This window comes from Patagioenas fasciata, chromosome Z, assembly GCF_037038585.1.
Source record: "Patagioenas fasciata isolate bPatFas1 chromosome Z, bPatFas1.hap1, whole genome shotgun sequence".
In the NCBI taxonomy this organism is placed as follows: domain Eukaryota; kingdom Metazoa; phylum Chordata; class Aves; order Columbiformes; family Columbidae; genus Patagioenas; species Patagioenas fasciata.
This window is the reverse complement of record NC_092560.1, coordinates 11,717,353-11,735,616: the sequence shown is the minus strand read 5'-3', so window position 1 is coordinate 11,735,616 and position 18,264 is coordinate 11,717,353. Positions and strand designations below refer to the sequence as shown.

Here is an 18,264-nt window from a genome sequence, read left to right as displayed (position 1 = left end):
CTGGGATGCTTCTAGGAGCCTAACCAGTTGGCAGAGAGTCTTGATCATCTTGTACGTGGTGCTCAGGAGGTTGAGAAGCAAGATATATGCAGAAGAGCTTTCCTTTCCCTCACCAAATACAAGCAACAAAAATGTAGCTAGGTGCAGAAGGGGAAATGTGAAATGGTCATAAGCTTGGGAATTTTTCACTAATCCTGTGTTTCTTATTTCCTGGGGAGATGGTGAGAAATGAATACAGGCATATTTCTTCTCTCATCTGCATTTTTTGGGTTTTATGGGATGAAGCTTTTTCTGACATTTTTACACATGTACCCAGAGCTAGCTAAAGGCCAGACAGACTTTAATTTTCCTTAGGTTTTGTCTTCTGCTCTGTGATGCATCCTAGTAAAAACGATCATTTTCTTTCCTTTTTTTATATGTGGCAAACAGGATTCTAAGCATACCTCTGTTTTTCGTCTAGTCTTCTCTGAAGTCTGCTTCATCTCTAATCTTTTCCACATCTTCGTGATCCAAGAGTGACAGCATTTCAGGATTCAGAGAAGAAAATAAATTGTGAAATAAACCAAAAATGAGCTTCTGTAGGTGAAGTGACACTGCTGCTCTTAAGTGTGTTTTGAGAAGAACAGAAACAAAGGTCTTATGAGATCTCATTGAAGTTACATTTGTGACAGCTCACAAGACAGTGGTGAAAAGTGCTGATTGAGGATCTTGAGGCTGTTGATAGAGTTTTACTGAAATCACTCTCAGTAAAATAGCAAAGCTTCCCTAAGTCAAAAAAGCAGTAGTTTCAAGTTTCCATCATCTGCCATGCACAGTGGAAAAAATAGTGAATTTCAGAAAACAGGCAAAACTCTGTTTTTGAAAAGAAAATAGGAAGCCTGAAAGATGTGTATCTTCTTTGACTTCCAGTGAAGGCTTTCTTGGAGGAATGCTAAATCTCCATTTTCTGTCTTCTCTGTGAGTATAGTAGTAGAACTTTGGAGCAAGGAGTGGAAAGAATGAAAGGTTACTAGCAAGAAATGAGTAGGAAAAAATAGGGGTCACTGGAAAGCTATATAAAGATGGAAAAAGTGATCCAAGAGCTTGGAAGATGAGATGGCTACATGTGATGTAAGGCATGCAGAGATGTGTTGAAATGCGGAGCAGGCATTTCAAGATGATGCTTTTTAAGAAGGAGGAATAATTTCCACAGTGGCGTGCAAAGGCTGAGTTTAAATGAGCAACTTGAAAAGGAAAAAAAATAAAAAATAAAAAAGACGTAAGTGACTCAGAAAAGCATGTGGAGTGCAACTTTCCTACATCACTTATCTGTTATTTCTTGGCTTGCTAAGTAAATGTTGCCTGTGAAAAAATGAACCAGAGGCCAGGAAAGTTACAGCATTGTCTGTATCACCACACCATGGCCTCAGTTTGAAAAGTACCACTTAGGTTTGGGGTTATTTTTTCTATATTTGTTGGATGCTGACTACACTTAGCATGAGTAGTTTTCCTCTGTGACTTACAGAATAGGAAGTGGTAGGTAATAGGTGTCTCTCCCAAATCCTTTCTGTTGTGGCTGCTTTGTGGGTTTTGTTGTGTATTTCTTGCCTGAACGGGGAAAAAAACTGCAGTAGTCTTTGTCTGTAATTTTTAAATGGGCTTAATTTCTTGGACATTTACAGTTTTCTCCCCTTTGTTTGGTTTTCTTTGCATGAAAGAATAGAAACATGCAGAAGCTGATCTAACCTTGACAGAGGAGATGGTTATGGAAATAATTTCATTCTATTGGGTCATCTGATCAGACTTGACATGTCAATTCAATATATTCACCTACAGCTAATCCATGCCTTTCTGGAAGAAAATAAAAATAAATTAAAAAAAAAATAATAAAAAGTATGGTTATAATAAGTCAAAGATAATGATGTCATAATGTTTGTTATTTTTCTTTACACAAAAGCTCATGTGATCACTGAACTGTAAAATAAAGCTGAGAAAATAAATGTATCCTAAATTCTAGAAAGTTATTCTATGAGTACTCTTCTGTAATGTTTTGGGAGTTTAGGGGGTTTTGTTGGTTGGTTGGTTGCTGTTGTGTTTTTTTTTGTTGGTGGTGTTGTTTTTTCTCTTGATGTGTGTGTGGGGGAGGGAAACAACAACAAACAAACATACAAACAACCCCCCCACACATTAACATGACTCCAATGCTCTGTAGGTGACCATCTTTCCTTGCAAATATGTATTTAGTCCATACATTAGCCTTCTTGCTGTATTCGGTTTGTGTGAATTCTGTTTTCCGTGGTCAAGTTAATTGTTTTGCTGTTCTGGACTGAATTCCAGTGTGCCTTTTGAAACTTTTCCTGCAAATCTGTTGAGAATGGTCATGTAAGCCAGTCGGGTTGTGCAAACTCAGAGGCTGGTTTTGCAGCAGCCAAGGGGCTTGGGTGTTGACTGCATACCCAGTTCTCTTGTTATTCTCAACTATTGTTTTTTCCTTCCTACTAGGATCAAATGCCAGCATGACTAGGATCTGAGGAAGTGGTCCTGTGTTCCTACCAAGGATTTGTGGCTGCAGAAGAAGGGTGCAAGGACAGCAGGGGGACTTTGAACTGCCATGGATATCCCCACTGATTTGGTGCCGTCCTCCATGATGTCCCAACCTGAAATCATTGAGGTGAGTAGACCACGATGAAACTCCAGCAGCCGAACTGACAGAACCTCTTTCTTATTCCCTCATTGAATCCTAGCTTTTTCTCCTGTCTTACTTCTGAGTCGTTGAGGGAATTTTTCCTGAAATGTTGTATTAAATACACTTATCATTTGATAGAGATGTTCTTAATCTTTGAAATGTGACACTGGTATGTTATACTACCTTTTGTAGAAGAAAATATATGGCAAAATACGATCTTTATTGACACCGTGTTGGTGGTCCATGCACTATGGTTTGATGCTTACTGTGCCTAATGAATACGAAGTAGAAGAAGGTCATAGTGTGGTTCAGTTGGAATAATACCACAGAAAGTTTCAGGTTCAGTGTTCTTATCAGAAAAGGTAAAGTTTTAAACCAAAACCAGCAAGAAAATTAATAATATACTTAAAATTACTAACACACTAATCTTGCTTTCATGAATCAAAGTGTGCATTTCAGACTTGATATTTATAAATACCTAAGTATTTAGCTCCATGTACTGAACACCAAGTACTTGTGTTTTCTGGTGAAGAAAACAATGCAGATAGAAAAGGAGATGTTAGTCAAGATTTCATTTCAGAGAAGCATTTTCAAAGTCTCTTTGATTTCATAGAGACCCAAGGGTCTGTTGCAACTTAAAACATTTACAGATGTGTATTTTACTGAAGACGGCACCGTGATTGATTAAGGCATATGTCCGAAAATTAGAGATGGGGGGGGGGGGGGGTTGTTTCTTTGTTTCTTTGTTTGTTTGCTGGAGGTTCTTTGGCTCAGAAGACTACATCTCCTAGGAATATGCACTGAGAAGTGCAGTAGTTCAGAGAACCCTGGACCCTGTGAAGTTAGAAAAAGCATGGTGGTGATGTGAAATTACCCCAATCTAAAATCTGCTTTGGAGAAATTTCTTTGTGCTCCTCTTCCTCCTGTGTTCTCTCAAATGGAGAAGTAGTATATTTTTAAAGTATTTTTGTTGCTTTTCAACTCTCTGTCCCTCTTATGGTCAGAGAAAGATTTAACATCTTTACAGCAGGACAGAATGCCTGGCAGAGGTGGATGCTGTGTGCTTGCATCCCAGCCGCTGCTGGACTCTTTGCCCTTTCTGGAGAAAGGCTTCCCCAGGCCATCTCCTCACATGCTCTGAAAGGCACTTGCAGCCCTGTCTCCATAGGTTCTCTCTTCAGACCCATCTTTATGTATGAGAAATTTGTGTATCTAAGGACTGCTGTTTGGGATAGATGCCTTCTCAAAGGGAAAATAAGGTCAACTGTGATGCAACAATGAGTGGAAGAAAAGCTAGCACTTGTAAAGGACTCGATGATCTGCATGGTCACTGTTCTGTTGTATACATGGGTGAATAAACATACGTGTCCTGTGTCCATAGACAGTTTCTGTTGAATAAATCCTGCCCTGGACTTGGATCGCCAGCCCAAAAACTAGAGATAAATGAATGATTCTGGTCATTGACCGGTAATCCAGACAGCTCTCCCTCCACACTTGAGTTTTAGAGACTGTGCTTCAATGAGATTTGACTTGGGAGCCAAAAGGAAACGGCAACAGGAAGCAAAGGAAAAAGTGGTAGATTATGGTGAAAAATGTCATTATCTCAACTTCATGTTGTAGAAATGGACTCAAATTTGATATCCATATGGGCAGCTTTACATGCATTCGTGAATTCCCACAGATTTGAGTAAACCATTGTGGATCTGATGGTTGATATAATGCTTCAGTCCTATGTAGAGGAATAACAGCTCCAAAGAGTCATGCGTACTTTTCTGAGGGTAAGGAAGAGCTTTTTTAGCGAGCAAAGACATAGTGAGACACATGATGTATTGAAGTAAAGCACTTTTCAGACTGGGACTTTTCATGTTTGTATTGACATACAAATGAATTTTGAATACAGTTTAGAAAACTATATTAAAATATTCTTTTTTCTGGGGGACATTATTTTACCTTTTAGACTGAGCAGTCCGTAGTGTGCTGCAGAAGACATTTGGAGAGTAATGTTTTAAGGAATGGTTTTTTTTAAAACTTGGAAATAGCCTTGCATGCCTTCTGCATGAGCTAGATGGCATCTCGGTTACAAAAAGAAGTGTTTTGCTGCTTTACTTTAAACTTACTCTGTCTTTTAATATTTTTTTAATCTATTATCTTTAGACTTTCCTTTAGCATTGCCAGAATAGTTGATTTCCTTCACATTTGGTCAATTTAGTCTTAGAAATAAATATTATCTATTTCATACACTTGCATATATATATATATATATGTGCATATATATATATATATGTGTGTGTGTATAGTCTCAGTAATAAATATTCTTCCACCTGTCATCAGTCATTTAACTGCACAGAGCAAACAAGAATAGACCCTTATTTACCACAAGGGAGAATCCTGGAGATCTCAGCAGGACATTTTGCAGTCCAAAGCCTACCCTGACAGGTTTTTGCTGGGACTTGAATCCTACAGATGCTCGTGGTGGCACCACAGTGAATGGAGTTCCTGCTAATTTAATTGCAAACACTGTCTTTCTCAAGATTAGTCTTCTGAGTCAGCTAAAAAAAATATTCACATTTTGGAGAAGTTTTTGAAAGTCACTTCTTGATACCAGGTGTGAAATTGTTGGCACTGTTTTAAAATATTCTTATTGCTGGTGTGTCAATATTGGAACTGCTTTTGGTGCTCTCTGCAACTCTCTACATTTTCCACAGTAATGTCTCTTTTCACCCTGCCTGTGCAGTGACCTGTCTGCAGCTCTCTGCTCCCATCTTCTTTCCCTCCCCAGAATCCTGTTAGCAGAGGTACAGAGCGGTGATTAAGAACACAGATTTAAGGCATTTTGATCGTGTTTAAATGTGAAGGATAAGTAAAGTTTCATGGTAGTTTAGTTATGCATAGCTGAAATCTGTAATAGAAAATAGTTCTGGGACACCATTCACAGTATGTCAAAGAAGTCAATGAAATGAAAAAATTTTGAGAATATGCTTTGAGGTTTTGGCAATGGGGTTTTATTGCAGAGCAGAATCTAGTGATTTCAGATTAGATAAGCCATTCTGCTCCTAAAGAGAGAGAAACAAAATCTAACAGCACTTTTATATTTTTAAATTGGGGGTATTGTGTTCTACATGCGATGACTTCATACCTCAGCTATTTATAAGCAAAATTATACCATAGGAACCTGATTAGTCTAATAATGCAGTAAGCAGAAAGTTAAATAAATCTGTAAGAAGCATTTAGCATCCCAGAGGGCTTTGCTGTTTGTGAAAAGGAGACATAACAAGTGGTGATCTAAACTGATTAATGTACTCTGTGGAGTGATTAGTATCTTCTCTCTTTGTGAATGGCATGAGATGAATTCTGCAGTAAAAGCTTTGAAGAAATTATTTGAGCTCCAGTTGCTTAATGAACCAGGGACTTCCAACAGTGCTTCAGAAATGCTTAAAAGAAGAAAGCAACAAAAATTCATCATTCTCTCTTTGCTTTTGCCAGCAGTGCATCCTACCAGCCAAATACTAGAAGTAAATTAGTACATTTAAACAACTGCTTTGCAGCTGTTCCAAAGAGAAATCTAGAGCAGTTTCCATTATAGTGGCCTTTCATGGCTGTGCAGTTACCAGAGCCAAAAACCACTGCTCCCACTCTCTCCCATTGAATAGTTCTCTATTTTCCCTTCTTTTTGTTTGAACTAGGTTTTGAAGAGATTTAAATTGTCCTTGCCACAGAATGGTCATCTTCAGTAGCTTTTTTCCTCTTTATAGTGATGCTTGAGAACAGATTCCTGTAGCATGGCACAGCTGTTGTCACCCCTTTCCCCAACAAAGCCCAACATGATTTGCATTTTGAATCTGGTGCCCAAATTTGTGCGGCCAACAAATGTGTGGATTTTTTTTCTCCCCTTCTAGGTGAGTAAACAAATTAACCTCTTTAACAAAACAAACATCTGGTGGTGGTTAATAAGGTAGATGAGTGAACAAAAGCAAATGGTGGGACTGGAAGAAACAGTTTCTTATTAGGGATATATATCCACCCAGTTACAGGCATCATAGGGTAAAGTTAAATACTAATATGTTTTTTTTTTTACTCTTATGCTAGAGATTATTGCTATTCTTATACCAGAGATTCAAAACACATCTCTGTTTTGTTCAAAGTGGACCAACACTGCCTTATAAGCAGCTGCTCAGTACTGTATGAACAAGTTACTCATAGAGAACCCGTTGTTGCCAGAGCCCTGAAAAAGATTTTTCTGTATTCTGTTTATATATTTCACAAGCAGTCCATCAAAGCAAAAGAAACCCAAACTGTATATTTCAAGCAAAAAAATGTATTTTCCATGGTAAACACAGGATTGAGATTTCCAAAAGGAAATAAAAACACTATTTCCAGCCCAAAATGAAATTTGCTATGCTCATTAACATAATTTTGAATAAGCATTTTGCTTGTAGGCTAAACTCTCCCAAGTGTTCACTTTGCTGGTTCGCTTGGTGTTGGAAGGTGTGCCCTGGAGATGGAAGTAGCCCTGACAGCCTACAGCATTTTATCAGCATTAAAGGCCAGTCTGTTAGTTGTTGGAGCCAAGAATTAATTCCCAGCTTGGCTCACTGAGCGCTAAACTGGGCCCAAAGGATGCATGTTGCAATTCATTGTGCATGGAAACACACTTGGGATGCCAGAGATGCAGGTTTTTCTTTTTTTCCTCCGTTTTCTTCCTCCCTGATGGCTTCTAAAGTGTGCTGCATCTCTCTCCAGAAAGCTCTTTGCTGAGCTGGAGTCTTTGGGGAAGATCTGTCTTGTGCTACACAGCATCCTGCACAGCATCCTGCAGGAACTCACCCTAGCAATGTAAGGAAGGATGTGATGATATGGAACTATGCCCTGATTCAAAGTCTTTATTTCCTCCTTACCTGGAAATCATTCATCAGAACGTGTAGGTAGGGGATGCAGCTCTTCTGAAAATGCTGGATCTGTGGAAAAGGAGAAGCAATACAGCAGTGCCTGAATTATTGGGTAGGTTGCTGGAGGAATGAGTTCATTCTTTCTTTAGATATTTTTTGCCAGTTCTTCTAGCTTAATTTCCTAAGTAGCCTTTTGCTTGCAGAATTCTGCAGTGACAGGGGCTCCACGTGTGTGTGCAGCAGCTCCTTTCTGCAGCAGTAGGAAGCACAAGTAGTTGAAACTACAGACCTGGCCATCTAGGGGCCTGTTGGGCCAGCTCAGTGTGCTCCTGACCATCACTGCTCATCATGAATGCGCTTGAGTTTCAACAGTGAATTTCAAGGCTCCTGATTTATCTGTTCTGAAAAGCTGTAGGGCCCAATCGAGGTATTTCAGACCTGATAGTTAGTGACACTGCAATCTTCCAGAATAAACCATTTTTAGAGTTAGCTGGGCATCCTGCTCTCACCCATTCCTTTTTTAGCCCACTGAAGCTATTTTTGAAGTTGCTTTTGTAGTAGTCAACAGTGAATAAGCACTGAGGTCAACACCCTCCTTGGTTTTGTAGTCAATCTCTGGAGGTCGTAATCATAGTTTCCAACAGGATCTGTGTCACTTGTGAATTATACCTTCCTCAGCAGAAGTAAAATTGCCTTTTTTTTTTTTTCCAGTGTTGCTGGTGACTAGATCTCTTCAGTACACTGAGTGTATAGATATGTTTGGTTACCCTTTTCGGGTATAAACTGTAGGATGCAGAGAGCTTCTCAGTTCAGTTTCCAGTAGTTGGGACATTTGTTAGCTCCGAGACTCTGTAGTAATATGGTCTACTACAAAACATGCTAAAAATTAGTGAATATGCTCACTATTGCACCATGGCCCATAAGTAACTTTATGCTTCATCATGTTATATCAGAGTTAAAGGGATCCCCTTGCAAAGAGAGTCATTTCCTCGTGTCTTGTCAGCTACGTGAAGGGTAGAATGAGTCTAGTGAAGTGAAGAAATAGCCTGCTGTGACTGAACATCTTAACATTGGAGTTTTTCTTTAAGTTTGTCAAGCAATTACTTTGGAAGATGCAATTCTGAAAAGGGTATTTGAGGAGCTGTTGTATGTTGGTGGTAGAGTTTCACACTTCCATTGTGCAGATGAAATTTTATCTGTACATCAGGCATAGTAGGCATAAGGCTATAATGAATTGGGACCCTTGCCTTGAGACTTTTTGATTTTTTTGACTTAAATTTTGGGTAAATGCCTCCTCAACTTCTACTCTTACCTTTAAAGGAAACACCATCTTTTCCCCTTTATTTTTAAAGGTCTTATTTCTTTTGCGTTCTGCAGTTTGGACAGTAGTTTGTGCTTTTCATTAGGTAATAGAGAAATTTTTTTTACAAATTGGAATTATTTCTTATCTGTTACAACTTTATTTTCATAAAACCCATGGGTTTTCACTTGTGGGTTGAGAAAGTATTTACATACCAATTCAATTATTCCTATACTCATTTGCTTGTGCTTATTTTAAAGGTATTCTTAATTGATATCCTTATCTGGGGATTTTGAAGTTGGTGGTTCCCCAAAGTTGTTCAGCTTTAGCCTTCCTGGTATGCTGGTAAACTTCAGAGTCCTTAGCTAAACTGAATGCAGTGCTACTGCTTTTCCATTCACTTCTGCACTAAATGTAGAGTTTTAAGACACCGATTGCTGTTTTGGAGTCCTAGTCTACCATTCCCAAATCTGCATTTCCTCTGAAATATTTTCTGGCTTTCTGGGCAGCACTGAGAAAGATAAATACTGGTTTGGGGATCCAAACGTAGCTACTTCAGAGTTAAAAGTTCCTCCTGTATAGAATGAGTTTCCTCTGAGACTCACAGACTTCAAGGAGACTGCATGCAAGTTACATGATTTCTGAAAAACTGAAGTCTCTGGCTTGTACTTGGCATTTCATTGTATGCAGAATTGTCATCTTCATCAGACTTTCTTGCCAAATAAATCGTTTTTCATCTCCTCTCTTGTGTTTTGGGTAAGAAAACAGCAGTATGTCAAGGTTAATTCAGTAAAGAGAAAAATAGATTGGAGCAGACTGTATTTGGAGACTGAAGGGTTAAAATATCTTTAAGAGTTTTCTTGGATATGGAATCATTTTTGTGGCTTCCAAGCTCTGTAAAAGTCAAACCTTAGTATTCTAAAAATGTTCAGCTCTGTTTCTCTCAGTGAGAATTAAATGCACCCATTCCTGGTGGGGGGGTGGTCCTTTTTTTTATTTTCTTTTTCTTTTACTTTTTTTTTTTTTTGTTAGGTGGACTGAGGAACTCTGCAAACTCTCAGATTGCAGTGGGTTTTGTAAACTGATCATTTGCACCTCAGGCACTTTGTGCTAACTAATGCTTCGTTTAGACAGTATCAATCAGCGGTATTTGAAAATTTGTTGGTGTTTGTTTTCCACCTGAAGCATCTCTCCATGCAGAGCCCTCACCAGGTGGGCTGTCGCTCACCACTGAGCTGGCAGGATCCAGAGCTCCTCTCTAACCTTCCTGCTCCAGGCACCCAGTGCCTTCTCAACACCCGTCTCTTTCCTGAGTGGAGAAGGGGGTAATGGGCTGCTCACCCAAGAACATCCCATTGACAAGCCTGCTCCATGTCTTGGATCCAGATCCTCACCCCAGTCTCAAAGCTGCGATGGAGAGGTGCAGCAGCAGAAAGATGGATCAAGCAGGAAACACTGGGAAGTTGCTTACACGTGCTCTTCTTCCCAGTGTCCACACTGCCGCCCCAGTGCCATGGTCCTGTACCACCAGAAGAGTCAAGAGGACAAGTCTAGCAGACAGTGGCTGGAAAAGCCCGTGCCAAGGTGACGTTCTGGCCACAGAATGGCTAGGTGTTGACTGTAGAAGCAGAGTGAGTGTTATTTATTAAGTCTTGGTGCCAAATTTCCTAGTTTGTGTGGACTGTGTTGTGGTTATAACTACATCGCATGATTTTAAGAGATTTAACTCCATGTACTCAGGATTTTCTTGTGTTTTGGTTTGGGACAACTGTGCTTTGAATATTAAATAAAACTCACATGGTTACAGGAGGCTTTGCTTTTAGCCTGCTGTTGCTCCATTTTGCTTTATCTGTCTTCTTGGTTTATAGTTCAGATGTTTGCTTTTTCTGCATAGATGTGTCCTAGAGGTTTAGTTAACATGGGCAATTTGCTGCTTAGTTTGTTTTAAGCTTCTGTTGAGATATACTAAATGGATGAGGTAAATCTCAGGGCACTGCACATCTGGCTTACCCAGGCAATGAAACACACTGAGTGAAAACGTCAGGAAATTAAAATATAAACTTCTCTGCCCCTTTTCTTGCAAGGGCAGGAGGAGGGGATGGGTCTGCATGCTTCCATATGCCATTATTTTATGTTAACACTTTCAGTACTCAGAGATACGTTATATTTCCCTCCTGCTTGAGCCTTTCCAGTCAGATAACAGCATCACAGGTAAATGTGGTGTCTTGGGATTTGCATGTTCATGACCTGGAAGGTCAAAACCTTCCTGTAAGATATACACTCGCATCCGAGAAGGCTGATCGTCTGGAATTCTCCTGTTTTGTCAGCAAACTGTCTCTTCTTGTGGTCTTCTGTCCCTTGGGATTGAAAAGATAGCTTTTAAAGGAGATCCTAGGTTTTAGATTAGCATGCCCTAAAAGCAAAACTTCTCCAAAATCCCTTATGCAAACAGTGTATATTGTTTCTGTGTCTTCAAAATGAGAGAAAGAGCCAGCGAGCCTCATGCTGTTCCTCTGGGATTAGTCAAGTACTGTCATGCTTTTAAATGACTCTGTAGCTTTTTACATATTCTTATGTTCATTGCATACACTGAGTGCTGATTGGAATTTTGCGAATAAGACCAATGCACAGCTCTTATCAGTGCATGTTACTGTGAGCTTTTTTTAGTCATATCTGGTTTCAGATTTCATATGAAAAGGCTAGGGAGGATATTACAAAATCAGGGAATAATTCATGTTCTAAGACTATGTGCAAAAGAAAACCACCAAAAAAAAAGTTATATCTACCACATTTTAAATTTCTGAATTAAAAGTATGTTCTGCCAGGCATAGCTGACCTCTCTCCACAGGACCAACAGTGGAGCAGGAATCATTACATATGGACAGCAGCCATCTGAAAGAAAAATTTAGGTCAACAAATCTATAGACAAAGACAGAACTTATTCAGGATCACAGAAGTCCGCTAGGTCCTGGAATCACGACCTCCTCTGTAATTCAGACTGTAAGACTACATCCAGATATTCCTACAGAGAGAAAAAAAAAAAAAAAAACAGGGAATTCATATAATTAATACAGATGTTGGCAAGCTTTTATAAGGGCCACTAATTCATTCATATGCCTTCCTCTCTCCCTCAAGGGTTCTTATACTTGACCTGTTATTACCACACAGTCTTTAACCAAAGAATTAAAGCCAGCTGTCTTATAGCTGGGTCTCCCTTTGTTAAGGACCCTTTATAAATAGGTTTTTTTATGCAACAGAGGGATCTTACATGAGAACTTTTAAAAATTCTTAATTAAGGCTGAAACGTTTCTAAACTAAGAGTTTATGTATCCTAGAGGAACAATAAAAGTTTTATAGTCACTGTGGTGAGAAATACTATTTACTCTAGCTTTTTACTTTCCTGGGTCTGCAAAATGTTTCTGATCAATGTTTCCGTTGGAGGTAAAATCCTTCTAGAAAGACCTTTTTCTTTAGCATAAATCTAATGTCATGTAAAGCATTTAGGTTATAGGTGGAAAGTTGTGTATATTACTATATTGGAATTAGCTTAATTATGTTGACAGAGAGACATGAAAGGAAACAGAAGTACCTTTGGGTAATTCTAAGGAAATCTTCATCAGATATTATTTTCACTTGAGTCCAACTGCTAACTCTGTTTCCCAGTTCTTCACATTTTTGGTTGTAACATGAAGGTCAGGTTAACTGTAGCATTTCCTGCAGAATGGCTGGAGCTGTCCAAGCTACTGGGGTTTGTTTGCATGTTTAACAGGAAGAAATTCTCATATTTTAGTGTTATTGATCTGTTCTTTGATTTGGCTTATTACTCAGTTTCTTGTTAAAACTGCTCCTTTTTTTTATAAAAATTCAAGTTTAGTCAGTAGAGTTCACAGCCATAAAAACAGGGAGGGTGTCAAAGTCAAGTCTCCTGGATGTCTTTAGAAAGAGATGGTTTTGGCATGAGTTTCTTGCTTTGTGGGTTTTTTTGGTGTTGTTTGTTTTTAATAATTATTTTTACATCCTAATTGTTAAGCTATGCTAAACAAGGAACCAGGATGTTATTCAGATGGGCTTTTTTTTCTAAGGTTTGCCTTTTGGGGAATTACACTTGAGTAACTGATTATAACTGAGGAAGGAAACTCATTAAGTATTTTCTTGTTAGCCAACAGCTTTATGCAAAATTTCTACATTCTGGTGAAGTATGGAGCTTGTTTGTTGCACCGATATCTGTGCTTAGCTGAGTAATGAAAATTAATAATGTACTCCCTGACATAGCCATAACAATACTTGATGCAAGAAACAAGGTTTGATACTTTTAACACTAGTTAAGTCAAATATTGCTTTTCTGATGTCTCACTCCTTCTGTTTCAAATTGGAGCAAGCCAGTTCAGATGAGTTACACTTAAAAGAGTGGTGTATTTCAAACCCTGTTTAGAAATGCGGCTGATAGGAAAGGAAGAACGCTCACAGAAATACAATGGCATGCTCATTTTATTGTTTATAAATGCACTTCACACTTTACAGACAGGCAGAGCCCGTGGCCTTGGCAATTCACAGTTTTAGAGCATATTGACTATCTTAATTTAAGGTGTTCTTCCCAGTTTTTAAGACCAGACAAGAAGGAATGCCCCTGGCAGAGGGCATTCTGCTGGGAAATGTAACCTACTTTTCCTTCTCTTTGAGGAGATCTTCTTTTAGCACCACTAGGTCCAAGCAACAGTTTAATGCACTGATAATGTAAATAAGGTGTCCTATAACAGAGTTAACTTTTCTAATTACAAATTGCATGCCCTTCTCTTTAAGAGAATTTTTGAGCAGATCCGCTTGACCAGAAGATCATTTACTGTGCAATTTACACTACGTCAGAAATCACGCTAGCTCCCAGAGCAGATGGAAGCATTTCTGGTTGTTTCTAATCTGGTTGCTGTTACTAGACTCCTCAGAGCAATTGTTTGTGAGTTGTGGAATGCCATTTGGTCTGAAAAGAAATAAATTTGTTCTGAAGCATGTTCCCTTCCTGTGCCCTTCCCCACTCTTTGTGGATGTCTTGTCCATGGAGGCAATCATATGTTTTCAGTTCTGATGTTATTCTTTTTTTGTCTCTCTTTTTCCCCCACTTCTTTCAGTCCACAGCCATGAGCGAACCACAGTGCTACTACAATGAAACCATTGCCTTCTTTTATAACCGAAGTGGAAAATATCTAGCCACTGAATGGAACACTGTCAGCAAGCTTGTAATGGGACTGGGGATTACCGTCTGCATCTTCATAATGCTGGCCAACCTCTTGGTTATGGTGGCTATTTATGTCAACCGCCGATTCCACTTTCCTATTTATTACTTAATGGCAAACTTAGCCGCTGCGGACTTTTTTGCAGGGCTGGCCTACTTTTACTTAATGTTCAACACAGGACCCAACACTAGAAGACTGACTGTAAGCACCTGGCTCCTCCGTCAGGGTCTCATTGACACTAGCCTGACAGCCTCAGTAGCCAATTTGTTGGCCATTGCTATTGAGCGGCACATTACAGTTTTCCGAATGCAGCTACATACTCGGATGAGCAACCGGCGAGTGGTGGTCGTAATTGTTGTTATCTGGACTATGGCCATCGTCATGGGTGCCATACCAAGTGTCGGATGGAACTGTATCTGTGATATCACTCACTGCTCCAACATGGCACCACTCTATAGTGACTCCTACCTGGTCTTCTGGGCTATTTTCAACCTGGTCACTTTTGTGGTCATGGTGGTCCTATATGCTCATATCTTTGGGTACGTCCGCCAAAGGACTATGAGAATGTCCAGACATAGTTCTGGACCTCGCAGGAATCGGGACACCATGATGAGCCTCCTGAAGACTGTGGTCATTGTGCTTGGTAAGTGCTTACTTTGCCTCATCTGTTCTCCCCATTCTGTTTCCTATCAGGTGATTTCAGTAATGCATGTCTGGCTTCTGAGAGGTCGGCGGCATTTGGAACACACTAGAAGAGATGAGGGCAATAATTACCCCCAGTGTTCATTAATGTGTTGGGACTATCAAGCTTATTTATGGAAGTGGGTATAAGAGACTTGGTCACTCAGCCTTATAACATGAAAATCTAGGACCTCAAGATATAAGGTAGTATTTTTTTTGCAGCAATGCAAGTTTAAGACCTGCTGTAGCAGCCTGTCCTGTGCAGTGTTTTCCCTCTTGCCTTTGAAGATGCCAGATGGCTGCAACCTTAAAATAGAACAGGGAGGGCTCAATCTTCCACTGAAGTACCTCTTGTCTCTTTTTTGCCAGCCAAAAGGTGTCGTGTATTCAGGCAGTACTTCCACGTCTGGAGAACAATAACCAGCAACAGGCTATTGAAGGAAAGATTTTGCGTGTTAAGCATGATTCCATGTATGTTCTGTTCACTCGGCTCTATAATGTTTGGCACATCTGAGTTTCTGCCAGTTTTCTAATATGGAAAAGTAGCATGTGAAGCACTGGTGTCCTTCAGCACACTGCCTAAGCTTCAGGGCTTTGAAAACAGGGAAACATGGGTCAGGAGCTTTCTGGCTGTATTTGGTTTTCTTCTGGGGCTTTCAGTTTCCTTATGCAAAAGCACGGCCTAGATACAGCGTATCTGTCCCCAGCAATGTTCTTGGCAGTTTGTTCTGCTTTCTGTTTCTGCAGATCATAGTGAGCTGCAGGCAGGCAGGGATGGTGCTGTTTGTCTCCTTGTCCCAACCTGTGTTTGCACCTATGAAGTCATCCAGCACAGCACACAGGCCTCCTGGGATCCTAGTACCTTGTTGCATCATGAAGTTGCCCTAGTAGTCCATAAATGCAACTGTACATAGTCTACAAAGCCCAAAACTTAGCATCAAGTTCTTGCTTTGACATCCTGATTTCCATGGCTTTACACTGTGACTTGTGCTTTCTGTCAGTTACTGCCTGAACAAACACAGCAGAATAGTTGCAGAGATTTGATGTGAGTCACTGTGTCAAGTCACATGTTAGTTTAAGAAGGTCTGTTTTGCTCTCTGACCTAGTGATTGGCTTTGTAATCTGTGTAGTTGACTAACCTGTTCAACCATTGACAGGTCATTCCTCCGTGTCCTGTTCTTTCCTTTAGGGAAAGAATCTGTTACCAGTTTTTCAAGGGAGGCTGTAGTGCCAGAGGTAAAGCCTCTCCTGACTATGTGATGGTTTAGAAATCTATCCCTGCCCACCTCCATGATCCTCCTTACAGAAGGCAAGATGAGGTTAAGAACACAAAAAAAATATTCAGTTTAGCAGTCTTCTTTTTAGGAAATAGATCCTTGTTTTCCCTCCTGAAGGAACTGCTGGCTGTAGAGCAATGGAACATTTCCTCTGAAGTGAAAGACTGGCTCAAACTTTTCTTAAAGTGGGCGGGAAATAGTAAGCACTTATACCAGTGCAATGCAGAGTTGTAGGAATAAATAAACAGTCACTGAACAAACAGCACATGGCAGCTAATCCCAAGCATGTATGTGACTAGAAGTATGTGTGCAGCTGGAAGGCTGGGAAGGGACTGCACCCTTCTCCATTCTTCTGTGAGCAGAGTTCACAGGGAAGATACAGAGGCCACCCTGTGTGGCCACAGCAGTAGAGGTGTGCACAGAACACAAAGTAGCCCTTTATTTTCCTTAATAAGTACTTTATTTTTTTCCAGGTAATTAGCCAAACTGAAGGTGACTCAAGTTTAGCTGCTGATGTAGTTCAGTAATGTTTTGATTCCTCATTGTGGCTATTTTGAGTAAAATTTTTCAGGACTTCAGTACCACCTAGAATCATAGGATGTCCTGAGTTGGAAGGGACCGACAAGGATCACCAAGTCCAACTCCTGTCCCTGCACAGGACACCCCCACAGTTCACACCATGTGTCTGAGGGTGTTGTCCATCTCTTCTTGAACACTGTCAGGCTTGGGGCCGTGACACCTCCATGGGGAGCCTGTTCCAGTGTCCAGCACCCTCTGGGTGAAGAACCTTTTCCTAATGTCCAACCTGAACCTCCCCTGGCACATCTTCCTGCTGTTCCCTCGGGTTCTGTCACAGGTCACTGGACAGAAGAGTTCGGTGCCTGCCCCTCCTCCTCATGTTGAAGTTTTCTTCAAAATTCAAACAGGACCTCATTAATTGTTACGGATGCAGTTAAATTCATTCAGCGTAGCGCACACACTCGGTTCTAGCACCTATTCCAATCTGCATAAAACACCATTTACAGAGAGAGTTAATGTATTATTTTACTAAATCTGCTTAAAGAAAACAAAGGCACTGCCAGGCTGTGACACTCTTCATCCTGTATTTGGAATCTCCCACTTCAGTATTATTTTGAAAAGGGTGGTGTCTTTTCTTCCACAGCAGCATGGTTTCTTCTGTGGGAGGAGATCAGTCGTAGGGCTATAGTGTAAAGAGGCAGCAACACTTTCACATCACCTGTGAGACACAGTTGCAAGATAAAACTGGCTGGGAAACAGCTGTGGGTTTTGGTTTGGTTTGGGTTTTCTTTGTTTGGGTTTCGAAGAGGGGCTGGGGAGGTGAGTGTTTGGTTTTTTGTTTTGTTTGGGTTGGTTTTTTTGTTCTGTTTTGTCTTAATAATATTTTTTTTTAAATAGACTAAAGCCACAAAACAGGCATGGGAGAACCACAGAGACTTTTGGGAGGTTAAATGTTTGTACATCAGCGTGTTAAGCAGAGTGCTAGCTGAGTAAGGAGAAGAGTTCATTAGCTGCCATCAGCTGCCAAGTGCCATCCCATGTTACTGAATTTGCACTTCCAATGGAGGATTGTTTGGGGTTCTAATGAAAAAAAGCTAAGCATTCAGAGCTCCAGTTGGGTGGTATCTCAGTTTGGAGTAGACAGTGTGGTCGGCCTGTTGTTCAGGTGTGTGCCCTGGTGCTCTGGCACTGCTTGCGGTCTGCTTGCAAGTTTGGCTCAAAGTTTTTCATAAGCACAAAATTTAATTTCAAGTGTCATACTTCCTGAGTGCCTTCTTGCAAAGGTGGTCAATGCATAGTACTGCAAGTTTATCTGCTTCAGCTATGTGAAAGGCAGAAAAGGTGGGTATCTGACGCTGCCTGGAGCAACTTGCTGAATGTTTATCTCATGTGATCTGGCTTTTTCTGCATCAGTGAACTTCAATAACACAGCGGAAAAGAACTCCTGCCTTTCTTATTGGTTGCAAATCAAGGTAATACATTCCTGTTTGAGGCAGAAACTAACTTTTTGCTGGAGGTGGAGAGGGGAAAGGAAGCTTTTCAGTTTAGTTTGAAGATTGCTCTCCCACCTCTCCTGTCCCACACCTTAGTGGGGAAGGGAGCTCTTGTGTGTCAGCACGCTTATCCAGGAGGAGGCAATTAACTTTGGAGAAGGGAAGGGTGCCTTAGGAACCCAGGCAGTCTGAGTGAACCTATGAGCACTGGCAGA

General features: G+C 40.4%; 1 protein-coding gene across 12 annotated transcripts in view; it reads left to right on the top strand.

The window, feature by feature from the left end:
• LPAR1 (lysophosphatidic acid receptor 1) overlaps nt 1–18,264 on the top strand; it is a 75,334-nt gene that overhangs the window by 21,301 nt on the left and 35,769 nt on the right. For 5 of the 12 annotated variants that reach the window (XR_011736358.1, XM_071801783.1, XM_071801782.1 and 2 more), the window contains exons 1-3: nt 2,486–2,650; nt 10,238–10,482; nt 13,975–14,722. Coding sequence is in view for 11 of the 12 variants with exons in the window: in XM_071801783.1 (XP_071657884.1) it covers nt 10,264–10,482; nt 13,975–14,722 (967 nt within the window). In the remaining variant the exon portion in view is untranslated. Of the gene's footprint in view, nt 1–2,481; nt 2,651–10,237; nt 10,483–13,974; nt 14,723–18,264 lie in introns of those variants that run through there. The other 7 variants (XM_071801786.1, XM_071801784.1, XM_071801787.1 and 4 more) reach the window with 3 other exon arrangements.